Source organism: Accipiter gentilis, chromosome 26, assembly GCF_929443795.1.
Source record: "Accipiter gentilis chromosome 26, bAccGen1.1, whole genome shotgun sequence".
Classification (NCBI taxonomy): domain Eukaryota; kingdom Metazoa; phylum Chordata; class Aves; order Accipitriformes; family Accipitridae; genus Astur; species Astur gentilis.
In genome coordinates this window covers 16,675,277-16,702,965 of record NC_064905.1, presented here as the reverse complement: position 1 = coordinate 16,702,965, position 27,689 = coordinate 16,675,277, and the positions used below count along the sequence as shown (strand labels likewise).

General features: G+C 53.7%; 1 protein-coding gene across 2 annotated transcripts in view; it reads right to left on the bottom strand.

Moving 5' to 3' along the window:
• The window catches only part of FLT4 (fms related receptor tyrosine kinase 4), a 60,670-nt gene that overhangs the window by 15,868 nt on the left and 17,113 nt on the right, over positions 1-27,689 (bottom strand). For both annotated transcript variants that reach the window (XM_049829821.1, XM_049829822.1), the window contains exons 2-13: positions 22,047-22,143; positions 15,600-15,874; positions 11,231-11,340; positions 10,185-10,347; positions 9,804-9,943; positions 8,913-9,081; positions 7,995-8,112; positions 7,206-7,357; positions 6,288-6,450; positions 4,324-4,468; positions 1,652-1,760; positions 243-602 (exon numbers count right to left, since the gene is read on the bottom strand). In XM_049829821.1, coding sequence (XP_049685778.1) covers positions 243-602; positions 1,652-1,760; positions 4,324-4,468; positions 6,288-6,450; positions 7,206-7,357; positions 7,995-8,112; positions 8,913-9,081; positions 9,804-9,943; positions 10,185-10,347; positions 11,231-11,340; positions 15,600-15,874; positions 22,047-22,143 — 2,001 coding nt within the window. The remainder of the gene's footprint in view (positions 1-242; positions 603-1,651; positions 1,761-4,323; positions 4,469-6,287; positions 6,451-7,205; positions 7,358-7,994; positions 8,113-8,912; positions 9,082-9,803; positions 9,944-10,184; positions 10,348-11,230; positions 11,341-15,599; positions 15,875-22,046; positions 22,144-27,689) is intronic.

Here is a 27,689-nt window from a genome sequence, read left to right as displayed (position 1 = left end):
GAGCAGCACAAAGAGGAGGAGGGGAAAACGGGAAACTGATTGATCAAAAGAATATCTGTGTTCCTGGGGGCCTTTGGGTCTCTGACCCCTGCTGAAGGGTGTCTTGAGAACCCAGGTGCCCTGCCTTTGCCACCTTGAGTTTAGATGCTTGCGTGGCTTCCCCTGGGGATGGAATGGGAAGCTGATGGCAGCAAGAGCACCAGCTCTCCTCTGTCACTCCCGCCTGCCCTGTGGACCCTCACCCTGCACAGAGATGTATTTCTTGTGGCAGTGCTTCTCCCGGGTCTTCCTATTCTGCACCTCACACACGTAGTCTCCCTCCTCGCCCAGGGAGATGTTGGGGATGGTGAGCAGCAAGGTTGCATCATTGGAATCAGGCTGGAAGCGCAGCTCCCCCTGCATCTTGGTGGCATAGTGGTGGACATTCTTGCAGTCCAGCACAAGAGGGTTGCCCTCCTCATCGTGGAGCTTGGAGAGGTTCAGCCGATACCACTGCAGGTTCTCGTAAGTGTAGTTATCTGCATTGCAGCTCAGCTGTAGGTCCTGCCCCTCTATGGGCTCTTCTGAGGGCTGGGACTCAATCTCGAACCCATCTGGAATGGCTTTCAGGAAGGAAATGAACATGTGAATGAGTTTTCATGGCTGAGCTGCCAGACACAATGAAATTGTCTCCATGGGCTCAGCTCTCTGAGACCCCACTGTCCTCAGCCAACCTAGAGCAGAACTGTGACATGCAAACTGCTAGCAACCAACAGCTTAAGCCCAGCAAGCGCTAAGGGATATGCTGAAGTCCCAGGGTCAAACTAAGATGGGGTCACAGGCAAAACAAGTCTAGGAGGTCTGAATTAGGCTGTTACTGCTCTCAGCTCAGCTGCAGCATTCTGGATTGCACACACGCCTGCTTTTACAAGTGCAAGCAGTTACACAGCCAGGCTGGACAACTGCACATGCAGAGCGTTACTGGAGCAGCGATTGCAGAGGTTCATCTGCCTCCACAAAAGCTGGTGGCTCTGACAGCACAGGTACTACCCATGAGCCCAGGCTTCTGGGATCTGTCCAGAGAGACGTGAAGATAAGCCTGTGCTGTGCCCTTGCCAGGCTCCCTGTCCCCAGCAGGCAGGGACAGACTCCTGCCAGCACGGAGTACCGCTGGCAAGAAATTTATGAAGCCCCATATGAGCCACGACTCCAGCCCACACTGCTGGGCTCTCAGCTTCCTCCCAGCACCAAAATCCTGTGGGGACCCTGCCGGGGGGCTCGGGCCAGCAGGACCCTGCCTGGGAGCGGCTCGGGCAGTGCCACTAGAGGATGCTCTTGGACCAGGCACATCCCCAGCCCAGGGAGCTGCCTGGGCCTGAGCCAGCAGGACCTCCCCAGTCCCAGGACCTGCCAGGGCTGCTCCAGGATCTAGGCACAGCCAGCGCCGGCTCATTCCCAGATCTGCCTGCCAAACTCTGCCTGCGCTATCTGCTGCCAGGGCTCCAGGCTTTTGCCACTCAGCAGAGCTCTGGGGCAGCCCTGCTTTCCCGCTGGCTTTCCAGTCACCTTTTCAAGGTGCTGTGAATGACAGGACCCGGCAGGTCTAGGGACCTGCCTATTTCAAGCAGGGAGCTTGGCTGATGCAGGTGCAGGGGATGTCCGCAGTACTCACTGGTCACGTAGAAGTAGATCAGCCGCTCGTCTCGACCCACTTTATTAGAGGCAATACACTTGTACATGACTGAGACGTTGGCCTCCTGGATGGCCAGTTTGCTGACTGTCTGATGGGGGAAGAGAGCATGAGGAGTTAGGAAGAGCAAGAGGGAAGAGAAGTAGGATCAGTGCTGCTCTCTGGCAGACAGCAAAGCACACAGCAAGCCTGGCTCCAGGCAGCAGCTGTACCTGGGAAAGGGTTATGCAAAAACAGTCCCTTATTCAATAGCCCTTTGTGTATTTCAAGCCTCATCTGCTGGCTCTAGCAACAGCAACATGTTTTTATTCCTGATCTCTGCTCCTTTTTACGAAGTGCAGCCAACATAGATGCCTCTCTGTGGGAGCAAATTTCTTGCTAAGCCCCTCGGGTCACCATGGGGACAGGCCTGTGCCCAGCAAGGGGGCATGAACATGATGCAGGGCTGAGGGGATGGCTAAGCTCCTGCCAGGCTTTGTAACAGCGTGGAGAAAGGGAAAGGACACCAAGGCTTTGATTCTCTGAGCCCTCTACAATGAAGTGACTGTTTAGTGTCCCACAGAGTTCAGTGAAGTTTACAGGTATTTACAGACCTGCAAGCACTCCTTTTATCCATAAGGGGAAATCAAGCCTGTGAAAGCATCCCAGCTCTCACCAGTTCAGGAAGAGATGTCATCTTCTCCCTTTAAATTCCAAGTGTACATAGACATGGTCCTAAAAAGCTTCCTCCTCCTCGCTCCTTCCAGCAAGACATGACCAAGATTGGGTAAACAGTCAGGCTGCTGTCCTGGGAGCACAGACCCAGGAGATGCTGCCTTCAAATAAACCAGGAAAGGCAGCTGGGGAGTAAGGCTGCTCTCCTCCTCCCAGCTCACACTGCACACATGTGAGATGCCAAAAGTGTTACAAGCACTCCCCTTAGAGGAGATCTGCAGTTTGAAGAGCAGGTTTCTCCACCCTCCTAGTTTAAATGACAAGATAATCACATGCAAAAATCCCTCTAATGAGACAATGTTTAAAATGCAAAAAAATTGCCTTCCTACAGGGAAACTACTTTGCCTTTACTATTCATCCCATAGACTTTGGGAAACATTTCCGCTCTAAGTGGCAACGTATTAGTTTGTGTTAATCAGAAGAAACAGTAATTCATTCAGTGTAGTCAATACAGCTGAAGTGACCTTATTACTAGTACTTTTGTGCATTGCCATTTCCGTTTCTTGGGGTTATTCAATATAGCTGAAGTGACCCTGTTGCTGGCACTTCTGTGTGCTGCCTTTCCTGTTTCTTGGGGATTTTCCTTCTAATCTGCATTGTTATGTTTGAGTTGGTGTTTCTGGATTTGACATCATTCTGCTGTCTGCAGTGCATGGCTGGCCTTTCCGGACAGAATAAAAAACAGAGGAGGATGGTAAGAGAAGACAGGCAGAAAGGAGGAGGGGGAGAGAAAGCAGATTTGAGGACATAGCATCCCACTGCAAGTGGAAGAACTGTCTTCTCCCAGAGCTCTTGCATGTCCCTGGGCTGCACAGCCTAAGCTGGACCTCCAGGACAGTTACAACCAAATAGATGGAATGAGAAAGACAGCTCAGGAATAGGAGGAAGAGAATGGGGAAAAAAGGGAAAGATCAAAAGGGACCAAGACAAGAGTCACATCTAGAGAGGGACACAATGACTTCTCACCCAGGAGCTCCCATCACTCCTGCTTGTCTCCCCAGGGGACACCAATCCCTGCCTCTCCTTTCAGCTGCTCTGGGAGGAGCAGCATCTGCCCCTGCCACCCTTCTGGCATGAACTCCCGGCCAGGCCAGGGGACGGGAAGTGCCTTTGGAGGTGTGTAGGAAAACAGGAAGTGACTTTCGGAAACAGGGGCCCATTTGTTTGTTCTGCATCCCTCTGCGAGCGGCTGGTGCCCGACACCAGCAGGAACAGGAATCCCGTCATGGTGCAGACCTGACACTTGCAGCTACCAGAGAGACAGAAAGGAACAGGCAGCAAGCAGCGTCGAGTGTTTGCAGGTCACACGCTGCAATGAGGGAGAGATGTTCCTTCCAGAGAGGAAACATTGTGATGGAGAAGTGGGCTCTGTGGGGCACACGTGCTCTCACTCACAAACATGCAGCGGATGGACGCCAGCATCTCCATACCACCCTCGTCCCACCAGGATGGGGACAGCTGCATGAAATGTCCCACCACATGCATGCATGTTCCTGAGGCCAGAGATTTCCTGGTCAGTCTGTGACTCCTGCTGTCCCTTCCCAGCTGCTCAGGCTGCTCTGCAGGGTTTGGCTCTCCCAGAACAGCTCATGCAAGAGTACTCAGAATTGGCCAAGGGAGCCCCCACAGCAAACATCTCCCATGCCCTCCCTAGCTGGGTGCCCTGCATTCAACAGCAACCAGTGTAAACCCTCCTGCGCAGTCGGCCCCGGCAGGAGCCTCTCTGCACACAGCGTAATTTCTCAAAGATGACAGCTCTCCCTCGCCCTGGGGCTGCCTGGTACTGCGGAGCTCCAGGGATGAGAACAGCCACTGATGATTTACTTTAGAAGCAGAGGTGTGAAGCCCTCCCCAAATCTGGCTCTGTCACGCTTATTTCCAGGCCACTTTGCCTGCCTCCAGCTCCCCACTCCAGGACAGGCTTGGGGCTACAGCCTCACCTTGTTCCGCCCCTCCACGAACTCCACCCAGGTGTCAATGCTCTCGATGGGGTTCACCGCATCCTGCTGTGACACATCTTTCCAGTCCTTGCATTCAGGCATCCGGTCCCGCTGATGCCGCCTTGCTGCCCGGTGCCTGCTATTGCTAATCCGGCAGCCAGGGAGGAGCAGGAGAAAGAGGAGAGAGATGGAGAAAGGTTCAGCTGGGAAGAAGGCAGCAAAAATAGCTTTGTGTCTGAGAACTGATGCCCCTGTCCTCTGACTGCAAAATTTCCTGGGTCTCTTGGTTACATAGTTTTAATGTGCTTTATAAGGGTGCTCTGCAATCACTAGTGAGGCAAACATTATCTATAGATACGAAAATTGAGGCAGGGGATGGATACTGGTGTCCCAGGCAGCATCTTCACTCTCACGCCTTTGGTTCCATCCTTCCCTGCTAGGGGTGGAGAAAGGCTGGAGTGAAATCCCTTCATGTGTGTCCGGGGCAGTTCTTGATGCCACTTTGCTGAGCAACAAGGCCTTAAACCCCTGCTGGGACTGAGTCAGGGATGTCACAGTCTGGCTGGGTGCTGGCCTGGAGAACAGAGGGTGCAGCATCCGAGGGTGCACTACCCAACGGTGCACCTGCTGCCCCTGATTCAACTAAAATCAGGAGAGAAACATCCCAAGTAGAGATGCTGCTGGTATCTCACAGGGGCATGGTAGCACCTTTTTGGGGCAAAGGCAGGCAAAGGGGCAGAAGAGCCCTAATCTGTCAGGGACCCAGGATGCTGCAACTTGCAGGCTGCTTCTGAAATGCAGGTGGGGCAGGGAGATGGGAGGATCTGCCCAAAATCCAGGGTGGGAGGTGCAGAGGGAGAGGGCTTACAGTGACAGGGAAGCAGGGGGGAGCTGAGCACCCAAAAGCAGTGGCAAGGGTGCGTGCTGGCAGCGCGGGGCAGAGTGCTCAGTGGGGCGAGCACGTCAGCGAACTCTGTAAACAACAGGAAGCTCAAAAGAAGCCTCCTGCATCCTCTGGAGCTATGCTAGGCAGAAATATGGTGGCCTTGGGAGACAGTGCTTATAATTCATGGGCCCCTGCTTCCTGACAGGGCCACAGTGCACTTGCATGCGATGGAGAGCTTTCTGGTGTCCCTGGCTCGGCAACAGCCTGCACAGGGCTGCGGGACCTGGCTTCCTCCAGGCACCCTGATGTCCTCCACCCTGACTGCTCTGGCTAAAACGCCCCAGCATCCCTTTTCCTTCTTCCTGTGAGGCTGCTGCTAAAAAATGCCACTGCAGCCCTGCCTGGTGCTGCCCCAGCTTCCCAGGGCACAGGCAGTGGACACGCACCCTTCCTGCCTACCTGTTGGTGCTGCCTGCACAAACACCCTCCAGGCAAACCACCCCAGCAGCTGGCAGAGATCCGGTGCTTCCCCCGGATTCAGCAACTCTTTCCTGCACACAGCAGCTCTGCTCCCCTCTGCTTCCATCATTACCCAGCAGAAGATGAAAGACCAAAAAAACACAGGGACCTTAGGGCAGGAATGGGGTGGGCCCCAGCTGCTGTCTCAGGGTCTCACGAAGGGGCTGTGACAATCGCTCCTGCAATCTGCCTCAGTTTCCCCATTAGCACAGTGGTCAGTGGTTTTACTGCAGATGCTGTGAGGTGTGGCTGGGCATCCCCTGCCAGATGCAGATGACCAAGGATGCAGGGGAAGCTGTGGAAGCGCTTGGTGTCTGGGGCCAGTCAGGCTGGGCAAAACTCCCATGTGGAGCACAAGTGTCTCCACTCTGCCTTTTTACAGGGTGAGTGGGAGTATGGTGCTCTGAGCTATCAGTTGGTGCTGTCCTCCTCTTGCAATGTTATGGCTGGGAGAGCAAAAGCGAGACAGGATCTGGGATGCAGCCACAGTGCCCAAGTAGTCCGTAATGTCATGCTGGTGGCCTGGTAAGATACAGGTGTTGGAAGAAATGGCACTTACAGGCTGCGTCGGGAGAACATCCGACAGGGCATCCACGGCCTCCACTGCCACTGGATCATCTCCGGCGCTGGGATGCCATAGACTGTGCAGGTGAGGGCCTGGGGGCTCCTCCGGGAGTAGATGCTTGGGGAAGAGGCTTCCTTCTCATGGATGCGTGGAGGAACTGCAAGGATCAGAGTGACAGTGTGAGTGGCCGCAGGCTCAGCTGCTGCATCCCCAGGCCAGGCACAGCCCTCCCCAGGCCCATCTAGAGAGAGGCTGGGCACTAAAGCACTATGGCTCTCAGGGCAGCTCCTGGGGAGCTCAGGCCTGCAAGGCAGAGCAGGTTATACTTAGGCAGATTCAAGTGATGTAATTTCTCCTTCCTCTGCCGAGTGTGATGTCTGGATGCTGCAGGGCTCAAAGCGCTGTCTAGCAGCCCCCAGCACAAGGCTACAGAGCCTGCTGGAGACAAATCTCCAAGCAGCGGTTGCCCTTCCAGCACTTTTTGTGCTGGCACCAGGTTTCTGCACAACAGGGACCAGCTTCTGCCAGGGGAAAACTTGTTGGGAGCTTCAAACCCAGAGGAACTGCTTCAGCTCCAGGCTCCACGTGTGTTGCAGCCGCCCTGCACTCAAGTTCACATCCGTCAGGGTTACCCTCAGCAGCATCTCCAACTGCAGCTGGGAGATGGCCCCTGAACAAGGACACATACTGCCCAGAATGATGCAGCCAGGAAGAAAACTGTGCCGTATTGCCCAGGCCACAGGGAACCAGCCTCGCTGTAACCAGAGCATCCCTCAACAATGGAGGAGGAGATGATATTGATACCAACTGCTTTAGGACAGCAATGGGGACTTGGTCTTGGAGCAGCCCAAAGGCTGGGGCCATGGGCTTAGTGCTCTCCCCCCCGGCCCCAGCCCTGGCCTCCTCCCTTACCATTGACGATCAACTGGAGGCTGATGTGCTTCTCCAGCCCCGCCAGCCTGTTCCGCAGAACCAGAGTGTACGTCCCAGCATGCTGCTCCGACACATCCTTGATCTGCATTGAAGATTGAGATTGCTTGGGAATTAGCTTCCCGTCCTTGTACCTGCGGGGAGGCAGAGAGAAAATGCAGCCATGGGGAGGAAATGTCCCACTGGCAAGCTGGGCAGGGGTTTGCTGGTCTCCACTAGAGTGCAGTCAGGGCACCCCTTGCTAGCACTGGAGACCTCTCTGGAGAGACCCCTGGGCTTTCGCAGAGTTATGGGTCTGTGCATTGTGTCGCACGGATGTGTGTGGGGTTGGGGATGTCGTAGCTCCACCCTGAGCAGTATGCAGGTGCAAAGCTCCCAGCTCCCAGCCAGCTCTGGCAGAAGTGCAGCACAATGCGGTGCACAACCTGGCCCACTCTCTTGCTCCTCTGGGCAGCCATAATCCGTGCTGCAGGGGGATGAGAGGGGCAGCTCCTGTGGGAGCTCCACTTGGCCCCTCCAGACAGTGCAGAGCTGCCAAGCCAGGCCAGGACCTTTGCTGCTTCTCCCCCAGACCTTAACTCCTCCCGTCCCAAGCTGTGCAGCTGAGAGCGAGGGCAGATGGGAAAAATGACCCCCATGGGTGGAAAAAAGTGACATGTGGGACAATCTTGGCCCCAGAGGGACCTAGCGAGGAGTCCAGGCTAGGCTTCCCTACTTGGCAGAGGGAAGGAGGAGAGGAGAAGGTGGCTCAGGCTAAGAAAGGTGCGTTACCACTGGAAGTCTGGTGGGGGATAAGCCACGACTTTCACTGGCAGCTTCACGGCTTCGTCTCCTGCAGTGGCTTCTATCACCGGGCCCTTCCTCCACTCCACGTTGATGAAGGGCTTTTCTGCAAGAAAAAAAAGGTGAGCGTGGAGGAGAGGAGAGCACAATGGAACAGGCTGTCACCAAGCTCTGCTGCTCTCCACAGGGCCTGACAGCAAGAACCAAGGACAGGCGGGGTGTTGTGGCAGTGCAGTTGAAAATAACTACTTCTCTGCAACGATGAAGTCAAAATAACCAAAATCCACTATTGTCTCGTCTGCCCATATGACCCCCAGCCCCTCTTCCACATCCCTGTTCCCAGCAGGGCCCCCTCCCTGGAGCAGAAATGGAGGGAGGGAGTGGGTGCCAGGCAGGGCTGGGCAGGCCAGCACAGTGCTGCGACTCTGGCAGCTGAAGAGCTGCCTCTGCCTCACCGCTGAGAGCCATTGGGGCTGTCGGGAGGCTGTGCTGCCTTGTGGCTTCCTGCTGTCAGGAGACAGCCACCCAGGGCCAATGGTGCCTTGTGCACCCGCAGCTGGGTGCCTCCCAGGCCAGCCATGCCACAAGAGTGCTGCCTCTGCCACAGGGCCGTGAGACCTGTGTGTCCTGCCATCCCACTGGCATTTGGGCCAATTTGGTGTTTGCATCTCTCTCTCTTGTCATCTTGGCACCTTGCTGCATGTGATCATGCTCCCAGTGTGGTGCTGGGGTGCAGAAGGGCTAAGGGACTGGAGGAAGGCTGGGTCTCACTAAGCAGAGTGGGATGGAGGTGCAGGAGCCCCTCCACTGAGCCTTGAGCCAAACACTGCCGAAGCAGACTGGGGATTGCTCTGCTTCCAGCTCAGCTCTGGCTGTGGCTCTGCGAGGGAGCGGAAGGCACCGTACCATGCACGATGACGTCGGTGCTCTCCTCCAGCATCTGGGCGCCGTTGGTGGCAGTGCACGTGTACTTGCCCAGGTCCTGCTGGCTGACGTTGTGGAGGGTCAGGATACTGGAGAGCTCCGTGTGTGTCTGTAGGGACCGGCGCTCGGGCTCCATCACTGCCCGCTGTGTCTGCAGGAGACAACAGAGAGAAGGGGATGAATGACATCAGTGGGATGGGGCTGCACAGAGTGGCTCCTCATGTCTGTGCTTCTTGCTGCCCAGTGCTTGCCTCTCCCTGGACAGGCATCTCCACCACTGACTGCCATTCTCAGGGATAGAAAGGCAACAAGCCCTGCCTGACTGACCACCTGAGGCTGGGGTCAGAGTTTAGCACATGTTTTTCTCTGATCTGCAGCCCAAAAACCAGGCTAGGAGCCTTATAATATGTGAAGAGAGTGATGCCCTCAGGGGATTCCCCTGTGTCACTGTTCACACAAGAGCCAGGGGCTACAAAATGGGGAAAACACAGCAGGGAAGGGATGGGATGCCCTTGCGGGCTCTTAGTAACCAGGGCTGTACGGCTAGAATAGCTCCTTTTAAGCCAATTCTGTTTGCTCTGGATTTGCAGTGGTAGAAGTGAAGCCAGTGTTTGCCCAGGAGAGCCCCAGAGCAATAACACCTCGGCAGGGAGGGTGCTTTCTGACAGGAAAAGGGCTCTTCCCTCTGTCTGCTTTCTGCTGCAGGACAAAAAAATGGGAAAGCACTCTGACCAAGATGTCCAGGGCACAGCATGGTCAGGATCATGAAGCAGAGCCCTGCCAATGATGTGAAGAGGAACAACGAAGGGGCAGGAGGGGAAGACTCAGAGTGAAGTGGTTCAGTGCATGGGGAGCCGCTCTGTTTGCTGGTACCTGTTTGCCAGGGTAAGTCCACTGGAAGCGGACACCAGAGTTGAACTCGGCCCACACTGTGCAGTTCAAGACCAGCTTCTCTCCCACCAGCAGCTCCATGGCTTTCTTGGGATACAGCTGGATGTCATACAGCTTGCTCCCTGATGTGGAAGAGGCAACAAAAAGACATTTCTGATCTATTAACTCTTTGACTCAGACTATGCAGTTAGAGGAGACTTGGATATGACCTCCTGCTGCTTGGTGTATCTCTGGCACACAGCAGAGGAGATATATGCACCATGCAGACTCTGTAGCCAGAGAGGACCATAGTAACCCCAAGAGCCACACTGATGGACTTCAGAGTCATCCAGACTGCCACCCTGCACCTTCCCAAATATTCACCTGCTATATGGATGATGAAGAAATCAGATTTGAAGACCTTCTTGTCGATGACAGTCTCACACTGAACAAACAAGAAGTCTCTGATCAAGTGTGTGGGTACCTGCACCCCCTTCTTGTTGTCCCAGAAAGTGCTTTTCCCATCAGGGTGGATGACGGAATTTTGCTGGAAAAATCAACATTTTGCCAACTGAAATAAGAGGGGAACAACATTCCCACCCCACCCCTTCCAGGTTTTACGCTGGCTAACACATTCCTTTTGTGGGAAGAAACGATGCAGCATCATGCTGTGCTGGCCTCCTGCCCTCTCCACCCGAGGGTTTGTCATCTAGGAATCGTGGCCTCCCCTATACCCTGAGCAGCCGTATCCTGCACCACGAGTGTCTCCATCTGAAGAGTGGGCCAGAGACTTCCAGGAATGGAAACTTCTAGTGATAGCTAAGGAAACTGATGCTGATGTCCCAAACACCAGCTCCACCGGGATGAGTGCTGACCTTGGATACTGTCCTTCCCGGGCAGGCGAAAGGCCCCTGGCCCCCAGCATGTCCCTGGAGGCCTTTGTACAATAGTAACACTCATCCTGGAAGGATGTATTTACATTGTGAAAAAAAAAAAGAAAAAAAAGAAAAAAAAAGGCACAAGCAAACTGATAACAGAGCTGTTTTTAGTCATCAGCCCCAGGGCTGCAGTCTCCTCCCTTGTGGGGATGCTGACCACCTAGAGGGTTTGTAGATCACAGAGACCACAGCAAACAGGGGATGCTGTGGGGAAACGGGATTAAAACAAAGTCTTGTTTTGTTTCATAGAACTCCAGGGAAGAGAAGCAAGGTTGGCAGGAAACCCGTGGGGTCTGCCCAAGGGAACTGGACAGCATAGCTTCAACCAGCAAATAAAACAAGGAAGCCAGTGGCTTGTACTTTCCATGGAAAATGTATCCCATGCATTTTCCATTCCTGGCAGTGCCTGTCCTGCTTCCACTCAGGCAATTACAAATGCAGAACAAACGCAATACATCTCGGTCCAGAGTCTCCCACTGGCCGAGCTCTCACCGAGGTCAGTGTGACGTTAAGATCTGGGATGGACACGAGGCATGGTACCCAAGTGTTCTTCTTGCTGATGAGGAGGGTCTCTGGCTTGTTGATAAATGGCTGTTCAAAATCTGAAGAAGAGATATGAGAAGAACAACTGAACAGAGGCAAGAAAAGAACTGGGAGGAGGGACCAACCAGAGGAAAAGGAGGCTTTCCACCTTTCTTTAACACAGCACGAGCTTGCCAGGGGGAGTGGTGTTGAGCTGGACAGCCCTATCTGCATCGTGTGACAGTCAGAGGAGACACCTGGAGCTTGGGGATGCAAAGGGAGCAGCCAAGGTGAGTGCCTGGGCCAGCTGCCTCCTCCACACCAAACACTGTACCGGTGGAGTGGCACTTGTGTGACACTTGGGCAGTGCTGGAAACGACCTCCCCTTTCCTGGCCCCCTCAAGGTCTCTGCCTGGGTTTGACCCTTTGTGAAACCGGCAGGTCCCGTCCTGGGCTCAGTGCCTGCCCAGCTGGTGACTGTGCGTGGTCCCATGGCAGGGAGAGTGCGTGGCTGTGCCTCCCTGGTGCAGCGGCAGGCAGTGACACCTTCCAGGACGAGGAAGTGATCTGCAGTGGAATGGTATGCAGATGTCATCCTGCAGCTATCCCGGCCAGCAGATAAACAGATGAGCTGAGCTTTCCAGGGCTGCCACCCTACTGCCTCCCAACTGCTGCAAGCACAAATATTGACAGGAAGAACAAAACCACCCCAAATTAATCAGTGAAATGACTTAGCAAGGCCAGGGACATTACACTCCATGGGGAGCTAGCACCAAGAAGCCGAGTGCCTGCAGAAGGGGCTGCCCCATCCTGCTCAGTGCATCACCTGTGTCAAATGAGAAAAGCCCAAGCAGGGCTCCATGGTGGAAAGAGTTGAAGGCAGCATATAAAGGAGAAGTGTCGTGGCCCTGACCCATTGTGCCAGGCACCATCCAGACACAGAGCGCAAAGACCAACCTGATCCCAAAGAGACGGCAAGCTAACAGGGCAGCATGGACCCCATTTCTAGCTCTTTCTCAGATAGACTGGAAAGAGCTGGTGAGACCATGATGCAAAATACACTTGTATCCCAAGCCATGGCTGGCCAGAAGGTAGGAGGGGTGAGGTTTATCTTGCAGTGCCTCATGCCAGCTTCTGCTGAGGCACCTGCTCACCTGTCTGCTTGGCAGCGCTTTTGGTTTGAGCATTTTTCTACTCTTTGGACTCTCCCAAACAGGGCATAGAATCAACACCCACCTAGGCTGACTAAATGGGATAAAGACAAAATTGGAAAAGACAACAAATTGCAAGGCTGCTTGGTGTCCTCTGGCAGTGCCTCACTGACAGATAATTTCTTCTGTAGTATCAGCCCCTGCCTGCTCATTTCCACAGGGACGCATGCCTCACAGGATGCTCTGAAGAGGGACTGGTCCCCAGTATCTCCGAAGCCTGGTGTTGCCAGCATCTTTCCTCTGTAAAAGTCATGTCTCTGGAAACATCCACCCAGCATGTGGTCATGATTGGTTTTGTTCATGGAAATTGTCCCCTGGTTGAAGGGGTCTCCATAAGGAGGTGGTGGTTCCCCATCTGGGAGATGTGGGGCTGCCCCAGGGATCCACTAGGGGAGATTTTATGGCTTCTGGTATGCTGGAATCAGACCAAATGATCCCAATAGCCTTAGAAGTTACTCTTTATTCACCCAGATTGCAGCTAAACCATTGATTTCAAGGGACTATAGCATGAGGATGTCTGTTTGTCCAACCTGAGAGTCTTTCCCTCTGCTACCCAGCCCCTAAAGCCTCCCATCTAAAATGACAAGTCAGAGATTAATTTATTAATGATCCCCATCTGGGGATCCTGCTGTTCAAATCACATTGGGCCTAACACAGTCCAACCCAGTGCTCCCACTGTTAAGTGCACAAGAGAATTCCTTTAATTCTTGATCTATAAAGCTGTTGCTTCAGTGATAGTCATGTTGCAAAGACCTACTCTGTGTGAAGCACTTTTTTCTACAGCTTAGGTGAAACAAGCCATGCATAGGAAAGATGTTGGTCAGCTCTTATGAAAATATGGATTGCGCAGAGAATTCTTATCTTTATTTCCTGAGGTTTTGTGCTGCCACAGGATTGCTGTCTTCTGAAATCACAGATTTGTTTCCGAGTGTCAACATGTTCCTCATTCTTCTCCCGAGCTCTGGGCACGTGAGAGGGAGGAGGCGCACAACTCCCAGAGGTGAGAGACTATGAGGTCCCCTCCAAGCTCAGATGGCAGCCAAGAACTAACTGATTTACTGGGCTGGTCCTGCTGCCAATGAGCTTGTGATTCATGCACTAACTCCCCTCTCTGACCACATCACATATTTTCTATAAGGCTGTCTTAATGGGTCGGATGGGAATAATTTAGCATCTTCTTCATTAATATATGCTTAGCTTTATGAGATGGGGGTTGTACATATCCTATTCTACCCTGATGAGGCATTCTGCATGTTTACAGTGCTATCTGTAGCAGTAATAAAATACACACCTAACCAGACACATGGGAAATGAGACAGATGGGTGGAGAGTTCGTTTGAGAACTGAGCTGCAGGTAAAATATGGAACAACCCATTTTTCCAGCCAAACACAGATATTTCGTTCCTGGCAATTCCACCAAGCTCTTAACAGGAGAAATGAGGTTGATGGATAAACCTGTGGTCTGATCATGCTGTCTCCAAACATCCCCGCCACTTACATCAGCCCTTCCAAGCTCTCCAGGGACAGTTTCACATTGCAGCCCAGTTCAGCAGGAACAGGCAGGGCTTTATCTGGATGTTCTGCAATGGCTGCGGTTACTGTATGCCTAGGTTTTCCTGACATGTCCCTTCTCTGCCTGAAAGCCTGTCTGGAAAGGCAGATTCTGAGGTTTCCCGGATGCTTGATAGCCATAACAGGCCACAGCCTGATCAGAATGAGTATGAACATGTGCTGTGTAGTCATGTGCACAGCAACGCTGTGAGGTGTTGGCTGGATTTGTTGCACACACGCTGTCCACAGGCACTGTGAGTCCCATGGGCCCTGACAGTGTGGGATTTATTGCCCCTAAGCTACACCGCACATGCACACTTGCTGCTCTCTGGTAAACAGGAGAGCCATTACTGAGCTTCAGATGAGGCTGGAGGTGATAGAAGATGAGCGAGGGGGCAAAGTGGCATTTGCTGGATCACAAGAAAAATCAGGCTCTCGCAAAAGCGCTACCTGCATGTAAGCTTGTTAGGTTGTACTTATTTTCAGCGTGTGTAAGAAGCTCTCTGCCTCCATCCTGACACAACACTCTAGAGTATCTGAACACCCCTGTCCAACTCACAGGTGTCCCCTTGCAACATGTCTGGGATCTAGGGAACCTCTGTCCTGTTCTAGGATGGTCAGCAGAGCCTGTGAGGAGGAAATTGCCCAAACAGACCTCAGTTCCTCTCCAGCAGCTGCCCAGCTTTCCTGATTTGCCCCTGCATTTTTCTCTGCATAGCTGCAGAGGCAAATTTGGCTTTGCTCTGGGACTTCTGAAAAATGCGTCTTGTATGTCATGACCTGCCTGGCTTATGACAACTGCACCAACTAATAAATGGGGGCGGAAAGAGAAATAGCTCAGCCAACTGTTTCCAGGGGACAGTGCTCGTTTATCTTGCTGGAGTGTACTGCAAGCAGTGGGGGAGACAGCGGAGGAGGAGCCCCTGGGGCATGAAGAAGCTGAGTATTGGCCCCACAGCCACTTGCTGAGCTGAGGTTCCAGCTCCAAGCCTGGTGGACATCCCCCCTCTTCCAAAACACATCTCATTACCCTGCCTGCACAGGCAGCCCCTGCGCAGTGTGGAGAGGAGCATCTGGGTCTGCCACCGTGGAGCAGGTCCAGGGCCATCAAGCCCAGGGAAAGGAGGAGGCTGCACATAGTGGGTTTGTACCACTCCTCCTCTCCCTCTGTGTCTCAGCTTTACGGAACATTATCATCCCTAGCCACTAGCATCTCAGAGAGCCCCCAGCTGCCCAGAAGCTAACTCTTGTGCTTTTTTTAGCTGTGGAGCGTCTCTGAGGCCCGGTTCTCACTACTTAAATTCCTGCATTCCAGCCTGGCTGGAGCGATGCCCCTGGGCCAGGACGTAATTGAATCCTAGGCACTGCCGCCATCCCCCAGAAATGGACGGATATTGGTTCCCTCGAAGTGCAGGGAGCCAGCCCTTGGCCCCCTCCCTGAGCCTGCAGCACCCACATTCTGCCCTGGGAGGCCGGGAGGCACATCGGGCTTTTTAATCTTTCTGATATTATGCTGGTGCATAGGCTGCCCCTGAGCTCCCCCAGCCTGAAGGTGCACACCGCCGGATGGCTCTTACCTCTTACAAACACGTAGGTGCTGACTGCTGTGGTGCCCTCAATTTTGGCATCAATGTACTTGTAGTAGCAGCGGTAGTAACCTGTGTCATTTGCCTGGGTCTCTGTCAGCACCAGGACTTTGCAATAAGGCTTCGTGCCAGTCCCCTCGCAGTCTTCTTCTCGGATTGCCCGGCCGCTGCTGGGGGCTGCTGAGGCCACCAACTCGGTCTCCTTCTCCTTCCCGGCAGGGTCCACCTTGCCCCCAGGCCACGACCACTCCAAGGGGTGCTGGCCTCTAGACATGGGCAAAGAGGAGAGTTAGCTTTGAGCCGAGCAGGGTGAACGTGGTGGGGATTTAACTGCCCTGTGTGACTGCGCACATCTGCCCAGGGCCCAGCCAGCCACCACTCTCAGGCTGCAGCGTGGATGAATGGCCATCCTCCAAGGAGAAAAAACAGGTGTGAAGAAATGGCAAGCAGCTTCACTAATCGCTGGGCAAGCAGAGGCTAGTCCCCTTCCCCAGGCCACATCTCTGGCCATGCTAAGCTGTAAGATATCAGCCCGCTCACAAGCAGGTCTCCCCCTCTCATGACTTTGTCTTACTGGTATTGATGCCAGGACAGGGAGCCACATAAGGCCCTGAGGGAAAGGCTCCATTTATTCTCTATTCCCTCTCATTATTAAAAGGGTCCAGAGGGTCCAGAGCTATTAAGAAAACACACGGATGTGATGACTTCTCTTGGCTCAGTGTAGCTGCTGGCTGGGGCTCATGGTGTGATGAATGGAGTGGGAAGGAGAATGAGGGAAGGAGAGCAGACTGGAAAGAAAATGAGAAAGAGAAAAGCAGGAGGGAGTCAGGGATAAAAGACAGCAAGGAGAAAACAAGGGGAGGCTCAGCTGACTGCCTTCTGTCCAGCTGCCAGCTGTTTCCCTCCCTGCTGCTGTAAGAGGGGGTTCCCTTGCTCTGCACAGCACCCTGCAGCCCCTTCAACCCCTCAGCATGCTCCCCCAGCTGGCCTGGGGCTGCTGCCCCTTCCCACCTCTGCAGAGACACTGAGCTACAGACACCTCTCCAATGGCATGACTGCAGAGCCTGTTCACCAGTGGCCCAAAGACAAACGGAAAAGTCCAGGAACTGCAAGAAACCCCAGACAGAGCATGGACGTGTGTATTTATATATAGCTGAGGATCTCCAGAGCAGGAGGTTTGCATATGCACATGTACACACTCATGTGCGCCACCGTAGCTTGCTATAACTGCACTTGTTTACTACAAACAAAACAAGCTTTTATTCCATGCTGGAAGTTTCCTTCTGCAAAATCAGAGCCCCTTTCAGAGGAAGGCCTAGTCCCCACTTGAAAGTTTGCCAGCGTAGCTGAAAGTCACTTAAGAATGTGCAAAAAAAAAAAAGAAATGGGAAAAAAGAAGACATCACAAGAGACAGCTGTGGGGGTAAAAATGGCCTTTTGCCAGCACCATTTGCTCTATTAGGGGAAACTGGGTTCATCTATTACGCAAGTTTGGAATAGGCATGTTGGCACATGCAGCTCCTCTGCCAGGGCCCTGCCAGGGCAGCTCTGCAGACAGATGCTTTTAAGCGCAGCCAGACTGTGACCGTCACCAATAGCTGGATCCAGACAGCAAGGGACAACAAGGAGGAAGCGAGATAAGGTGCCATCGGAGGGCACAATGGCTCAGACGCAGTGAGGACAGGATTTCTGTCCAAGCGTGGGGGAAAGACATGCCCCTTTGTGTTTGTCTTCAGAAGCTGATTTATCTTCCTGCAGACTTTGCTCTGTTCCAGCTCCCGCTGCCCGGCTCACCACGGATGAGTTCAGAGACAGTGCGCTGCACTCTCCCTGGGTCGCCAGGCACAAGGCTCTGGAAGCAGTGACGTGCCCTTGGGGACAGCCGCGCAGCCCCTCTGACCCAGCTCAAACTTCTGCATTCACTAAAAACGCCATCAGTGCCTGAGGCAAGACTGGAAGTCCTGCTCCAGCGGCTTCTGTCCATGAATCACAGGCAGGCTTTTCCAAAGTATCAGTCTTACAAACGCTTCAATAAAAATAAGACTCATGAATTTTGAGTTTTTCCCATCCTATGCATGCACAGGGAAATTAACAGTAAATCTGATCACCAAACCAGTAACACTCAGTGGCCTCTGCCATGCCCATTGCTGCTGTGCCCATGGGCCCGCTGCACCGGGCACAGACCATGGGGATGGCCCCACTCTCAACCCAGAACCGAGAGCTTCAGACCCTGACTGCGCAAAGGAGCCCCAAAGCCCTTTGCATTTGCTCAGGCATTTTTGGCGCTCCACGTGGAGCAGGGTAATTGTACAAGGCTCCAGTGTTTCCGCTTTCTGTTTGTTTACCCACTGGGATTTTCACGCATTATCAGATCCACTTGTTTTATTAACCATCAAGGCTAGCAGTAGCTGAATGACACTTATTTATATAAACACGGATGGGCCAGTACAAACAGACCTGCTGACCAGCCCGCGGGCAACTCTAAACTAAGGCATTCCTTGCATCATGTGCTGCTCAACCAGATTCAGTGGGGACACAGAAGGTGTAGGCATTTGTGTGAGTCCAAGTTAGCATTGCTGGTGTGTTAAGAGGACCAGAAGGCACGGATGAGGGCAAGCCAGGCTCACTTGGATTTATTTCTGAATCTACCCTCTGCATTTGGGGAAAGGTCCAGGCAGCAATTTTGCATGGTTCCCTCCCTCTTATCTGTCACCTTCAAAGATTTGTTCCCAAGTTGTTTTCTTTCAGCTGTGATAATGTGCCTCGGGGCGATGGAGCCTGCTGATGCCAGCTGGAAACAGATGCACTGTAGGCTTCTCCACAGCTGTTTTCCTAAATCTTTTCAGGACAGATGCTCTTCAAGGGAGACGTTGCAATTGGCACCACTTTTCTTCAATCCTCTTTGAAGCTCCCAAGCGTGGTATGATGGGCAAAGCTGACTGTGGCTTTGTGGCTTAGCTGGGATAAGACAGATCCCTCCTCAGCACCACAGAGGATGTTCACAGCAGTCACCCACGTGTAGGAAAGAGCAGCAGGTGTTGTGTGTCCGGAGCAGTCATGATGGGGCATTGCTTTATCCTCAAGCTCCTTCAGGCCTGCCACAGCACTCATTTCCTCCATGGGAGCCAAGAGGGCTCCGGGGTCAAATACCGCCTCTCTGCCAGAGTAGGGTTTGTGCATCTGCAAGCATCTGCAAGTCAGCTCTATTAACAAGCCACTGGGCAGCAAAGGACAACCTTGCCCTTCTTTTTCTAAATACCATGGCTGAGTGATGCTCCCTCTCTACCCGAGTGCCCAGGATCTGTGGGATGGGACGGCACAGCCAGGGCCAAGTCGATCCCTCCGGAGGTTTCTGCTGTTGTGCAGCCGGCTCCTGTGGGCTCTGCTCCAATATTCATGAGCCGGAACAGTACAAGCACTTTCCCCCAGCTCAGGCTGCCAAGGGCATGAATGCAGAGATTCACAATATTCTTTCCTTCCTTCTCGGGCTGGGAGCTAATAAAAGATGCACTGTCCATATGGGCATCAGCCCCTTTGCCCTGCTCTGCCACATGCTTAGATCAAAACATCACTGGGGCTCTCTGCCAGCCCTGGCATGATCTGTATTTTGGGGAATGCTCCTACACTGGTCCTCTGCTATCTGGACCTCTCAAGGGTGCATTGTGCTGGGTGACGAGGGAACGTGCCTGGGTGTGACGCCATTTGCAAAAGCAGAGCTCTAGCACCTGGTGGCTCCTTGCAGGTGTGCAGTGTCTTTGGGTGTCTGTTAAGCATGCCCAGCTCCGGAGGCATCACTTATCCCATGGCCTGGCAGGACTCTGGTCACCAGTGAGGCTAGGAAGGCTGCAGAGCAGGATGGGGGCTGCAGAGCTGCGGCTGTGTGAGATCCAGGACGCTGCAAGGGAGCCTGAGAGTACAGTTGGCTGCGGGACTCTCACGCTCAGTGGGTGAAGCTTGAAAGGTCTCCAGGGAGTCTTACGTGGGGGGTTTTGAGCTCAACTTTCTGCTGCAGCACTGCTTCAAGCAGGCCCGTACTCCTGGCTCCAGGGCAGCTCGAAGAGCAGCCAGAGGACATTGTTCTCAAGGGAAGACCAGGGTCAAACTGAAGCCACCTCCAGCACGATGCTCAGCAGGAAATCCCTGGATCCTGGATTTGATTTCGTATTTGTTTCTGCCCTACCCTGCCCCACCACCCTCTCCTTTGCCTGTTCTCTTGGTGGTCTGCATGTTTTTCCCTTCAGCTCCCATTAACACAAGCCAGGTCTTCCCAGGGTGGGCCATGGTCCAGTGGAGAGGTTGGAGAAGCAGCTGGGTGTAATTAGAGATCCAGGGACCAAGAAAGATTTACTTTTCATTCAAACGAAGTAATAGTGTCCCACAGTCAAAATTCTTTCCTCAAGACATTAGACAAACACAGGCTTGAGAACTCAGAGGGAGAAGGGGAACTTCTGAGCTATGCAGGAGATGCTGAGTCTTATCTACCTGTGGATGGTGCGAAGGACACTGCACAGCCCCTGAGGAGCACATCTGGAACTGCAGCTTGCAGAGGCAGGGGGCAGCCAGGGAGCAACATGGGCAGAGGGTGCATGGGTTTTAGTACTGTTTGCACATGGCCCTGGTGCTCTTTGGCTAGCCAGTTCAGTCCTGCACAACACCTGGGAGCGAAGGGTAGGGATGTTCCTTATCTCAGCTGTGTCCATGCCAGCATGCTGTATGGATGCCGCCCTAGCGCGCCTGAAAGATGAGCTTTGGCACTGCAGCAGGAAACAGGGAGCTTGTTGCCACCTGAAGAGACTGTAGCTTGTATGATGCTCCCTGCAAGGGCAGGCCATGCAGAGTCTGCACTGAAAATAAGATCTTTTTTTCCACTTCATGTGATTTTCCTTCGTATTAATCAATACCTAATAAGTGCACAAGGAAAGGGCAACCTCGTCTGCAGTCTAGGAGGGTTACCCAAAAAGAAAGGCTTTCCGCTTCATGGTGCTAAGCAGGTACGTTCATGCTTGACTGCAGAAGACACTTTCTTTAACCACACCTCTAACTTCAGTATGTTCTTTAGCCTTGGCTCAATCTGCAAGCAACACGGTCTTGAAACCACTTTCTGTGTCCCTCCCTGGGCCACTGCTGAGAAAGGTTCTGGCCTGATTATAAGCTCATGCAGAATAATATCACTGAATCTCCCCTCTTCCAAGGTTTTAACAGAGAGTATCAGCTCCCACATCCCTCTGTGGAGAGAATTACCACAGCAGAGCACTGGAGTCCCCAGACTCCCTCCTCCTCCTCTATGCCCCCCCACAGCAGCTATATGGCTGACCACAGTCCTCCAACTCACACATTTCCTACAACCTAGCACACACCATGGCTCCTCAGGTCACCACCACATGAATAAGCCCACAACTGCTTAGCTTCCCAGACCGAGTGAAATCAGTTCAGTATGGCCATCAACAACCTTTCCTCTATCTCTCTCCCCTGGCTATGAACTGATTCACAAAGTAAAGCAATGCCATCTGTTCCAGGAAAAGTTAAACATGTTTGTGACAAGACATGAACACAATGCCAGCCAAGTGTTTGCAGTAATTGCTCCATGGTTATATATAACACTGAGAAACACCCATTTGAGGCCCATGCTGAATTTATACCCCCATTGGGCCCTAGCATTCAGATCCCCAGCATGGATCTGCTTTCAGCTGCTCAAGGGAAACTCCAGCTTTGTCAGGAAAATTGACCTTGGTCAATTCGCCCACTTGTTTATTCTTTCCAAGATAGGGGCTAGTGCTGAAAACGTACAGCCAACTGTCCCAGCATGGGATAAATCAGCTCAGGCACATCACCTTCTCAGAGCCACAGTCTCCAAAACGACCACAGATTCTCCAGCTCCTCTCACAGATTTACTCACCTGACCGGGCCAGGGCTTCTCTTCACCCCCATGTGTATAAGGCAGAGCATTAAATCCCAGCTTCCTAGAAAAGCTGGAAGCCTCTCACAGCCACCAGTAAGTGGAGCCTTGCCTTCTCCCATGAATATTTCTCAACATCCCCCCAAATGACCTGCCAGATTTAGAAACCAGAACTACAACCCTAGCAGCCCCTGATGAGGTGAGAATAAGGAACATCAGAGAAAGACAAGGAGAGTTAGGAAGGCCAATTTCCCTAAAGAGCTTACAAGGAAGCTATCAGATCACGTAAATGTTTCTCTATCTTCCTTCTGCCTGCAAGACTACAGCAGAGGTTATCACCATCTCCTCTGAGACATCTTCAGCTTCTTTTTCAATTATTAGATGAATTTATACTTGGTGAATGTGGAAGCTTTCTAGTCATCCGTGCTAATTTGTAGGTGAATTGCAGCCAAGATGTCCCTTGTGGGCTCTCCTTGCCTGGTCCTCCAACACTTATGAAGTTAAGAGCAGTCTAAGCAGAGCCACGCTTGTTTGCGCCTTACCTGCAGGTGATGGTCAGCGTATCCTTGGCGCTGATGACGTGTTCCTCCTCAGTGATGCTAAGAGTAGGGGGGGTCATAGAATAGCTGCTCACCAGATCTGTGGAGAGAAAGGAGAGAGGGGATGATGCAGACATCTGCTAGTCTGGACCCACTGCTGTGGGCAGCAGCTAACTTGGCATCACCAGCCCAGAGAGGGGCAAAGCCTCCTGAAGGAAACATCTCACAGGAGTTTGCTCCTACAAGATAGTTTAATGCTGGCTCACTGGGACACAAGTGGTTCATTTGCAGCCCTCCTGGCTCCAGTGAGCAGCTCTTCAGCAACAGCTCTAGGGCTGGAGCCAGACAGCCCCTGGGCTCAGACAGACAGACTAGCACAGAGGAGGGCCAGAAAAAGAATGGAAGACCAGAAATCAGGGAATCCAGGTGTGGCCATTCCTCACTAGGTGACTGAGATTGACCTTACTTGGACTAGGGCTCTGAAGTGATCTTATCTGCTAACTGGAAGGAGTCTGGCAGGAGATTCTTCTATACACATGTAGTTTTCTGTACTCAGAGGGACAAATCAGGGCTCCCCAGATACTACAAATGCAAAATTCTTGTGTTTGTACAGAGATGCTCTTAGGAGCCAGCAGGCATTCACTGAATGCCTTTCCCTTGCCGGGCACTCTCAGGTACAGGCAGTCACCTGAACAGGACCAAACCTTTGGGGATTACAGCAGCCCCCTTCCTTGCACCACAGCTGGACAGGCATTCCAGGAATGAAATTATCCAGGCTCAAGGACAGGCAGTTAAACATTATCACGAATTTCTCCCAGCTTTCATCTGGGAGAGTCCCACTTCTCGTGTGCTTGCATCTCCGGCATGCCAGACACACACCCTAAGCGAGCTCCTTATGGACAAAACATCTCGAAGTACCGGTTAACCTCAGAGACGTACCCGTTGTTTTTCATTAGCACGGTGTTGCTGACTGTCATTACTTCTGATCGTTATCGTAAAACTCCAGCTTCTGGAGACGTGAGATAATTCAAAAGAAAAGTCTTGGTGACTGCAAAAACAAGCAAGCAAACTAACCAGAAATAGAAGGGAAAAAAAAAAAAAAGTTGCGAAATGTGAAGCTGTGACTCAGGTAGATGCTAAATGCTAAGAAAGAAAAGAATGTAAAAATATGTTGCTAGCTCAATTTTCTACAGAAACACAAGCTTTTGCAATGGCGTTCCATGCATGTCTGTCTCCTTCCCTCGTAACATTCAAACCTATGTATTGGAGAGATCTGGAAGGGAGGGACAAGTCTCAAGGACGTGGCGTTTCCATGGGTTTCACAAGCAGCAGGAATGCTGTATGATACCTCTCCTCCAAAACCATGGCCCAAGGACTGCAGGCCTTGGAAGCCCTGTGGCAGAGCCACGTGTTTAATGTTTCTCTATGGGGAAACCTGCCCCAGGAGACACCAAATGGCCACCAGCCCCTCTGATGCAAGGCCTCCGAGGTGCGGCGTGAGGAGCCAGGCCCATGGAGAAGCCAGGGGTGCCCAGGGAACGCCGCCACCGGGAGAGGCCGCTGAGGGGAACATGGCGGTGGAAGGACGTGCCGAGCGGCACCGCCAGCACGGCCAGGCTAGGGCTGCCGGCCTTGTTCTCCCCGATTGTTCTCCATTTCCTTCCCGCCTGCGCACGGCTCCGAGGTGGTGTCCCCGCGGCTGCCCCCATGGCAACGGCGGGGCACCGGCCATCTCCCCCCGCCATCTCCCGCCTCCTCTTCCCTTGCCTGTGTGAGGCGGCGTCAGCCGCCCTGGCCCACCTCCACCTGCTCAGGGGTCCCGCTCCCCATGGCCCGTCCTACAGACACCCCTCTCTCAACAACAACAACAACAGCAGCCATCGTTCGTCGTTTGGGTTGGGTCGGCGTCACCGCGGGCCCTGGGGCCGGGTGGCCCTTGGCCCCCGTGGAGGACACCCTGCCTCGTGCCTCCAACTCCCCTTCACTGAGGGAGGAGACGTCAGATGTCACACACAAAAATGTGCCCTGGGGCTGTGAAAATAAATGACCGCATTTTTGGTAAAATCCCTTCAAAATGTAACAAGGTTTATTAAAAAAAGGCTGGGGGGGGGGTGGGGGCGGGAGGAATCTGTCTGCTAAGCTGCGTTTCCTATTAATGCCGGACACGCTTATCCCAGTGCAAACACCGCTCTCCAGACAGCCACAGCCTGCCAGTCCATCACCCCAGCAAGCAGCTGGGGGTGCCTGCCACCCCCGTGGTGCTCAGCCCAAAATGGAAAAGATATGGCTTGCCATGGGGCCGGGTGGGGACAGCAGACCCTCTCATCCTGCCACTGTTCCGGGGCAGCAAGCAGAAAGCTAATCCCCAAAATCCCGGCACAGCAATCCCTGCGGCTGGCTGTGACAGGCACCGAATTGGGTCTCAAAACTGGAGTGGTCCCCCTTGCTTGAATCACTAAATAAGCGGTCCAACGTGGCAGGAGCCTCTTGGCCGATGCTGTGTGCTGCATCTGCCCCACCACCGGGCTCGGGGGGGGGTGTAGCGGAATGGCTGCAGAAATAACCCCCTGCCTCCCTTCACGTGCTGCCTGGTGACCTGTTAGCAAACAACGCCAGGGGGTGGAGGGGAAGAAAGAAAAAGTACGATCTGTGCAGGTTGAGGCTGTGGGATTCCTGCAGATGCATCCTGTGCACGGCCCTCCGCGAGTACAACAGGAAAAGGAACCACTGCTCCCTCCGAAAGCACCATGGCGCGGGGCTGGGGACGCTCCCGCTGCTGGCAGCCGGCGCTGGGCCGGCTCTTGTGGCCGTCCAGCCTCCTCGCTGGCCCCGGCCTGCTGGGAGCTTCGGGGACTCCCCGCATCAGGCACTGGCTCACACTCGGGACCCACTACTCACCCCAAAGCCCCACGCTGGGCCCGGCATCTTGGGATGCTGCTGCCCACGGCCACCTGTGGCATCCAGGACAGGCAGAGGTATGCACGGAGCCATTCCCAGCCTGCAAAAGCACCTTCAAGGCCATCAGCTTTACCCCCGCAAAATTCTCCAACCCTCTCTGTGCTTGCCAGATGGATCCACCCCATTGCTGCCCTTGCCCTTTCCCTCTCCGGGGGAGCGTGTGCCCTGCTATGGCTCGCTCCCGTGTCTCGCTTTCCCCAGCACTGAACTTGGTGCTGGGTTTGGCCATTAAATCTCTGCTAACCGACATACAGATGGTTTGTGTCTCCGGCAAATCCCAGGGTGCGAGGGAGATGTCTCCAGAGCATGGAGTGTCTCCTCTCCTCCGAGTCTCTCCTTTCCCACCTCCAACCCCAGCAATGCTTTATCTCCTTGGCCCTCCGAACAGATCCCGCTCTCTCGTGCACACCAAATTGCGCCCTTGCACGGGGAGAGCATTAATGTAATTAAAAAGGCATGCGGCAGCCCCGGCAAGCTTTGTTTTTTCAAGATCGTTTCCAAGCAAGTTGGCAGCGGGATATTAAAATAAACAGAGGGGGATTGATGGGATGCGGGGAGAGGAAGCAGGATCCCACAGCCACTCACACCTTGTCTATTTTCAAAGAAGTGCGTTTCCCAGCGGTTTTCCTAGCCTTGATCTCTCAGCGCGTGGCTCTGAAAGGGGCCAGGCTGCACCCAGGGCCTTCTCCTTATCACTGGTGGCTCCTTCATTTTCTCCAGGCCCCCCCCCCGCCGCCTCTTTCTGCACCCTGAAATCACTGCTGCTCTCAGCACAGCGGCAGGGCTGCCCACTTGGGTCCTGCATCCCAGGGTTCTCCCTGCCTGGAAGGGAAGCCACGCTCACTCTGGAAAGTGCTACCCAACCTAGGGTGTCTCGCAGAGAGCGAGCAGCCCACAGGCTCCAGCCTTGTGCCTGACCTCATCTCTCCACCCTTCAGCACGTTGCCAGAAAGCCTCACATGGGGCCTGGTTTTCCCTTGCGATGGCTGCAGACGGCTAAATCACTGCAGAGCAGTGCCTGTGCCAGAGCCAGCACTGCCACAGCGAGCGATGGCTTTGGAAACCCGGGCAAAGGCTGCGCGTGGGTGAAGGTGCAGGCGTAGCACAGCATGGCACGGCACGACACGGCTCCCGCTCTCCGTCTGCTTCCACCCGCAGGAAGCCCGGCACCGGATCCTCCCTCCGAGCCCCCACACGCCACCTCAGCCCCTCTCTGCTTCCCTTTCCCTCCCTCTCTGCTGAGTTGGCCCTGCTGACTGATTAACGGGGCGCCTTTCCGGAGAGGGATTTTGTTCACACTCTGTCCTTCTCGCTGACTTCCTTCCCCGGCGCTGGACTGGATCGCTCTGGCCACAGCCGCCGCATGTCCCCAGCTAACCGGCACAGCTCATGCTCCTGCCACCAAACTTACTGCTTTGGGGTTTTGTGACCAGAGCTGCAAAATAACACGCATAGAGCAAAGCCGGTCCAGATGAGGCTGCATGCTCCTGCTTGTCTCCCTGCACCTCGCATACCCAGCCCGCCCACCCCAGTGCTGTACTGGGGCAAAAGATAGGCTGGAATGGAAAAAAAGAGTGTCCTTTCCACCAGCAAAGCTACCCCGACCCTGCTACTGCCCCATCTCTACATTGCTGTATTCAGGCAAAAATTCCCAGTCAACAAACATCCCAACAAAGCAATGCAGGAACTTGAGATTTGGACACTTTCTACAAAAGAGATTTCTGGCAGATTTGTACCAGGTAACTGAATCCCCAGGATGGAGCCCCTGAATTTACCCACATCCTAAGTCTGCAACTCAAAGCACCATGGATGAGCCTCTTCTGACTTGCCAGGCTCAGGCAGATGCTCTGGCCTGTCCCTGGCTGAGGCTCAACAGCACTCTGAATGCCCTGGGATTGCTCAGGGCTCAGTGCTACCATATAGCCTGATGTGGCTCATCTTGCAAAGTGTCTCCCGTTTCCCTTGGGTTTTACCCCCAGCCCAAACCTTTAGCTGCCCTGAGCTCTCCCTGCAGGCTGCAAAGCCAGTAGTGGGACTCTTCCCTTGCAAGCAGGGCAAGGCATGCACTTAGATGTGCAATCACGCACCGTAGTTACTATGTGAGTAAAGACCTGCTGCTGGACAGCCAACAACAAAATTCCGGTACCTTGCTGGCAACTGGGGAAACAGGGACTGAATGACCTTTTCTGATGCAGAAGAGCAGCAATAGCTGGCACTGGGGGAGAGGGAGAAGGAACCTTGCTCTGCTTTTTCTGCAGACCTCTCCTCTGGCTTTCCAGGCTGGGCTTATCCAAATCAGCAGCATTTGCTGGCAAAAATGCATGTGCAACATTTCTCCTTGCCCTGCACGAACTAACCCCAGCACCACAGGTGCCATCTTCCCCCTCTGCTCCAGTTACCTCTTCTCCACCTGCCCTGTGCTGGTGCCTGGAGCTGGAGAACCCACGGCTGCCCACAGACGCACGGGAATTCCACGTGCCAGAGGCAGAGCCAGGCACACTTCCCACCTACAGGGCTGAAGTTCCCCCACGGAGCGACTCCTCCTCAGGCACAGGGCAAGCATCCAGCTGTGGGTTGGAGCAGCAAAGCGTGAGTGTCACGTCACACAAGGAGCAGGCAGCTGGCAGAGCAGCAGGGGGAATTTGGACGTAGGGCTGTGAGCTCCTCCTCTTCCTCCTCCCAGTTCTC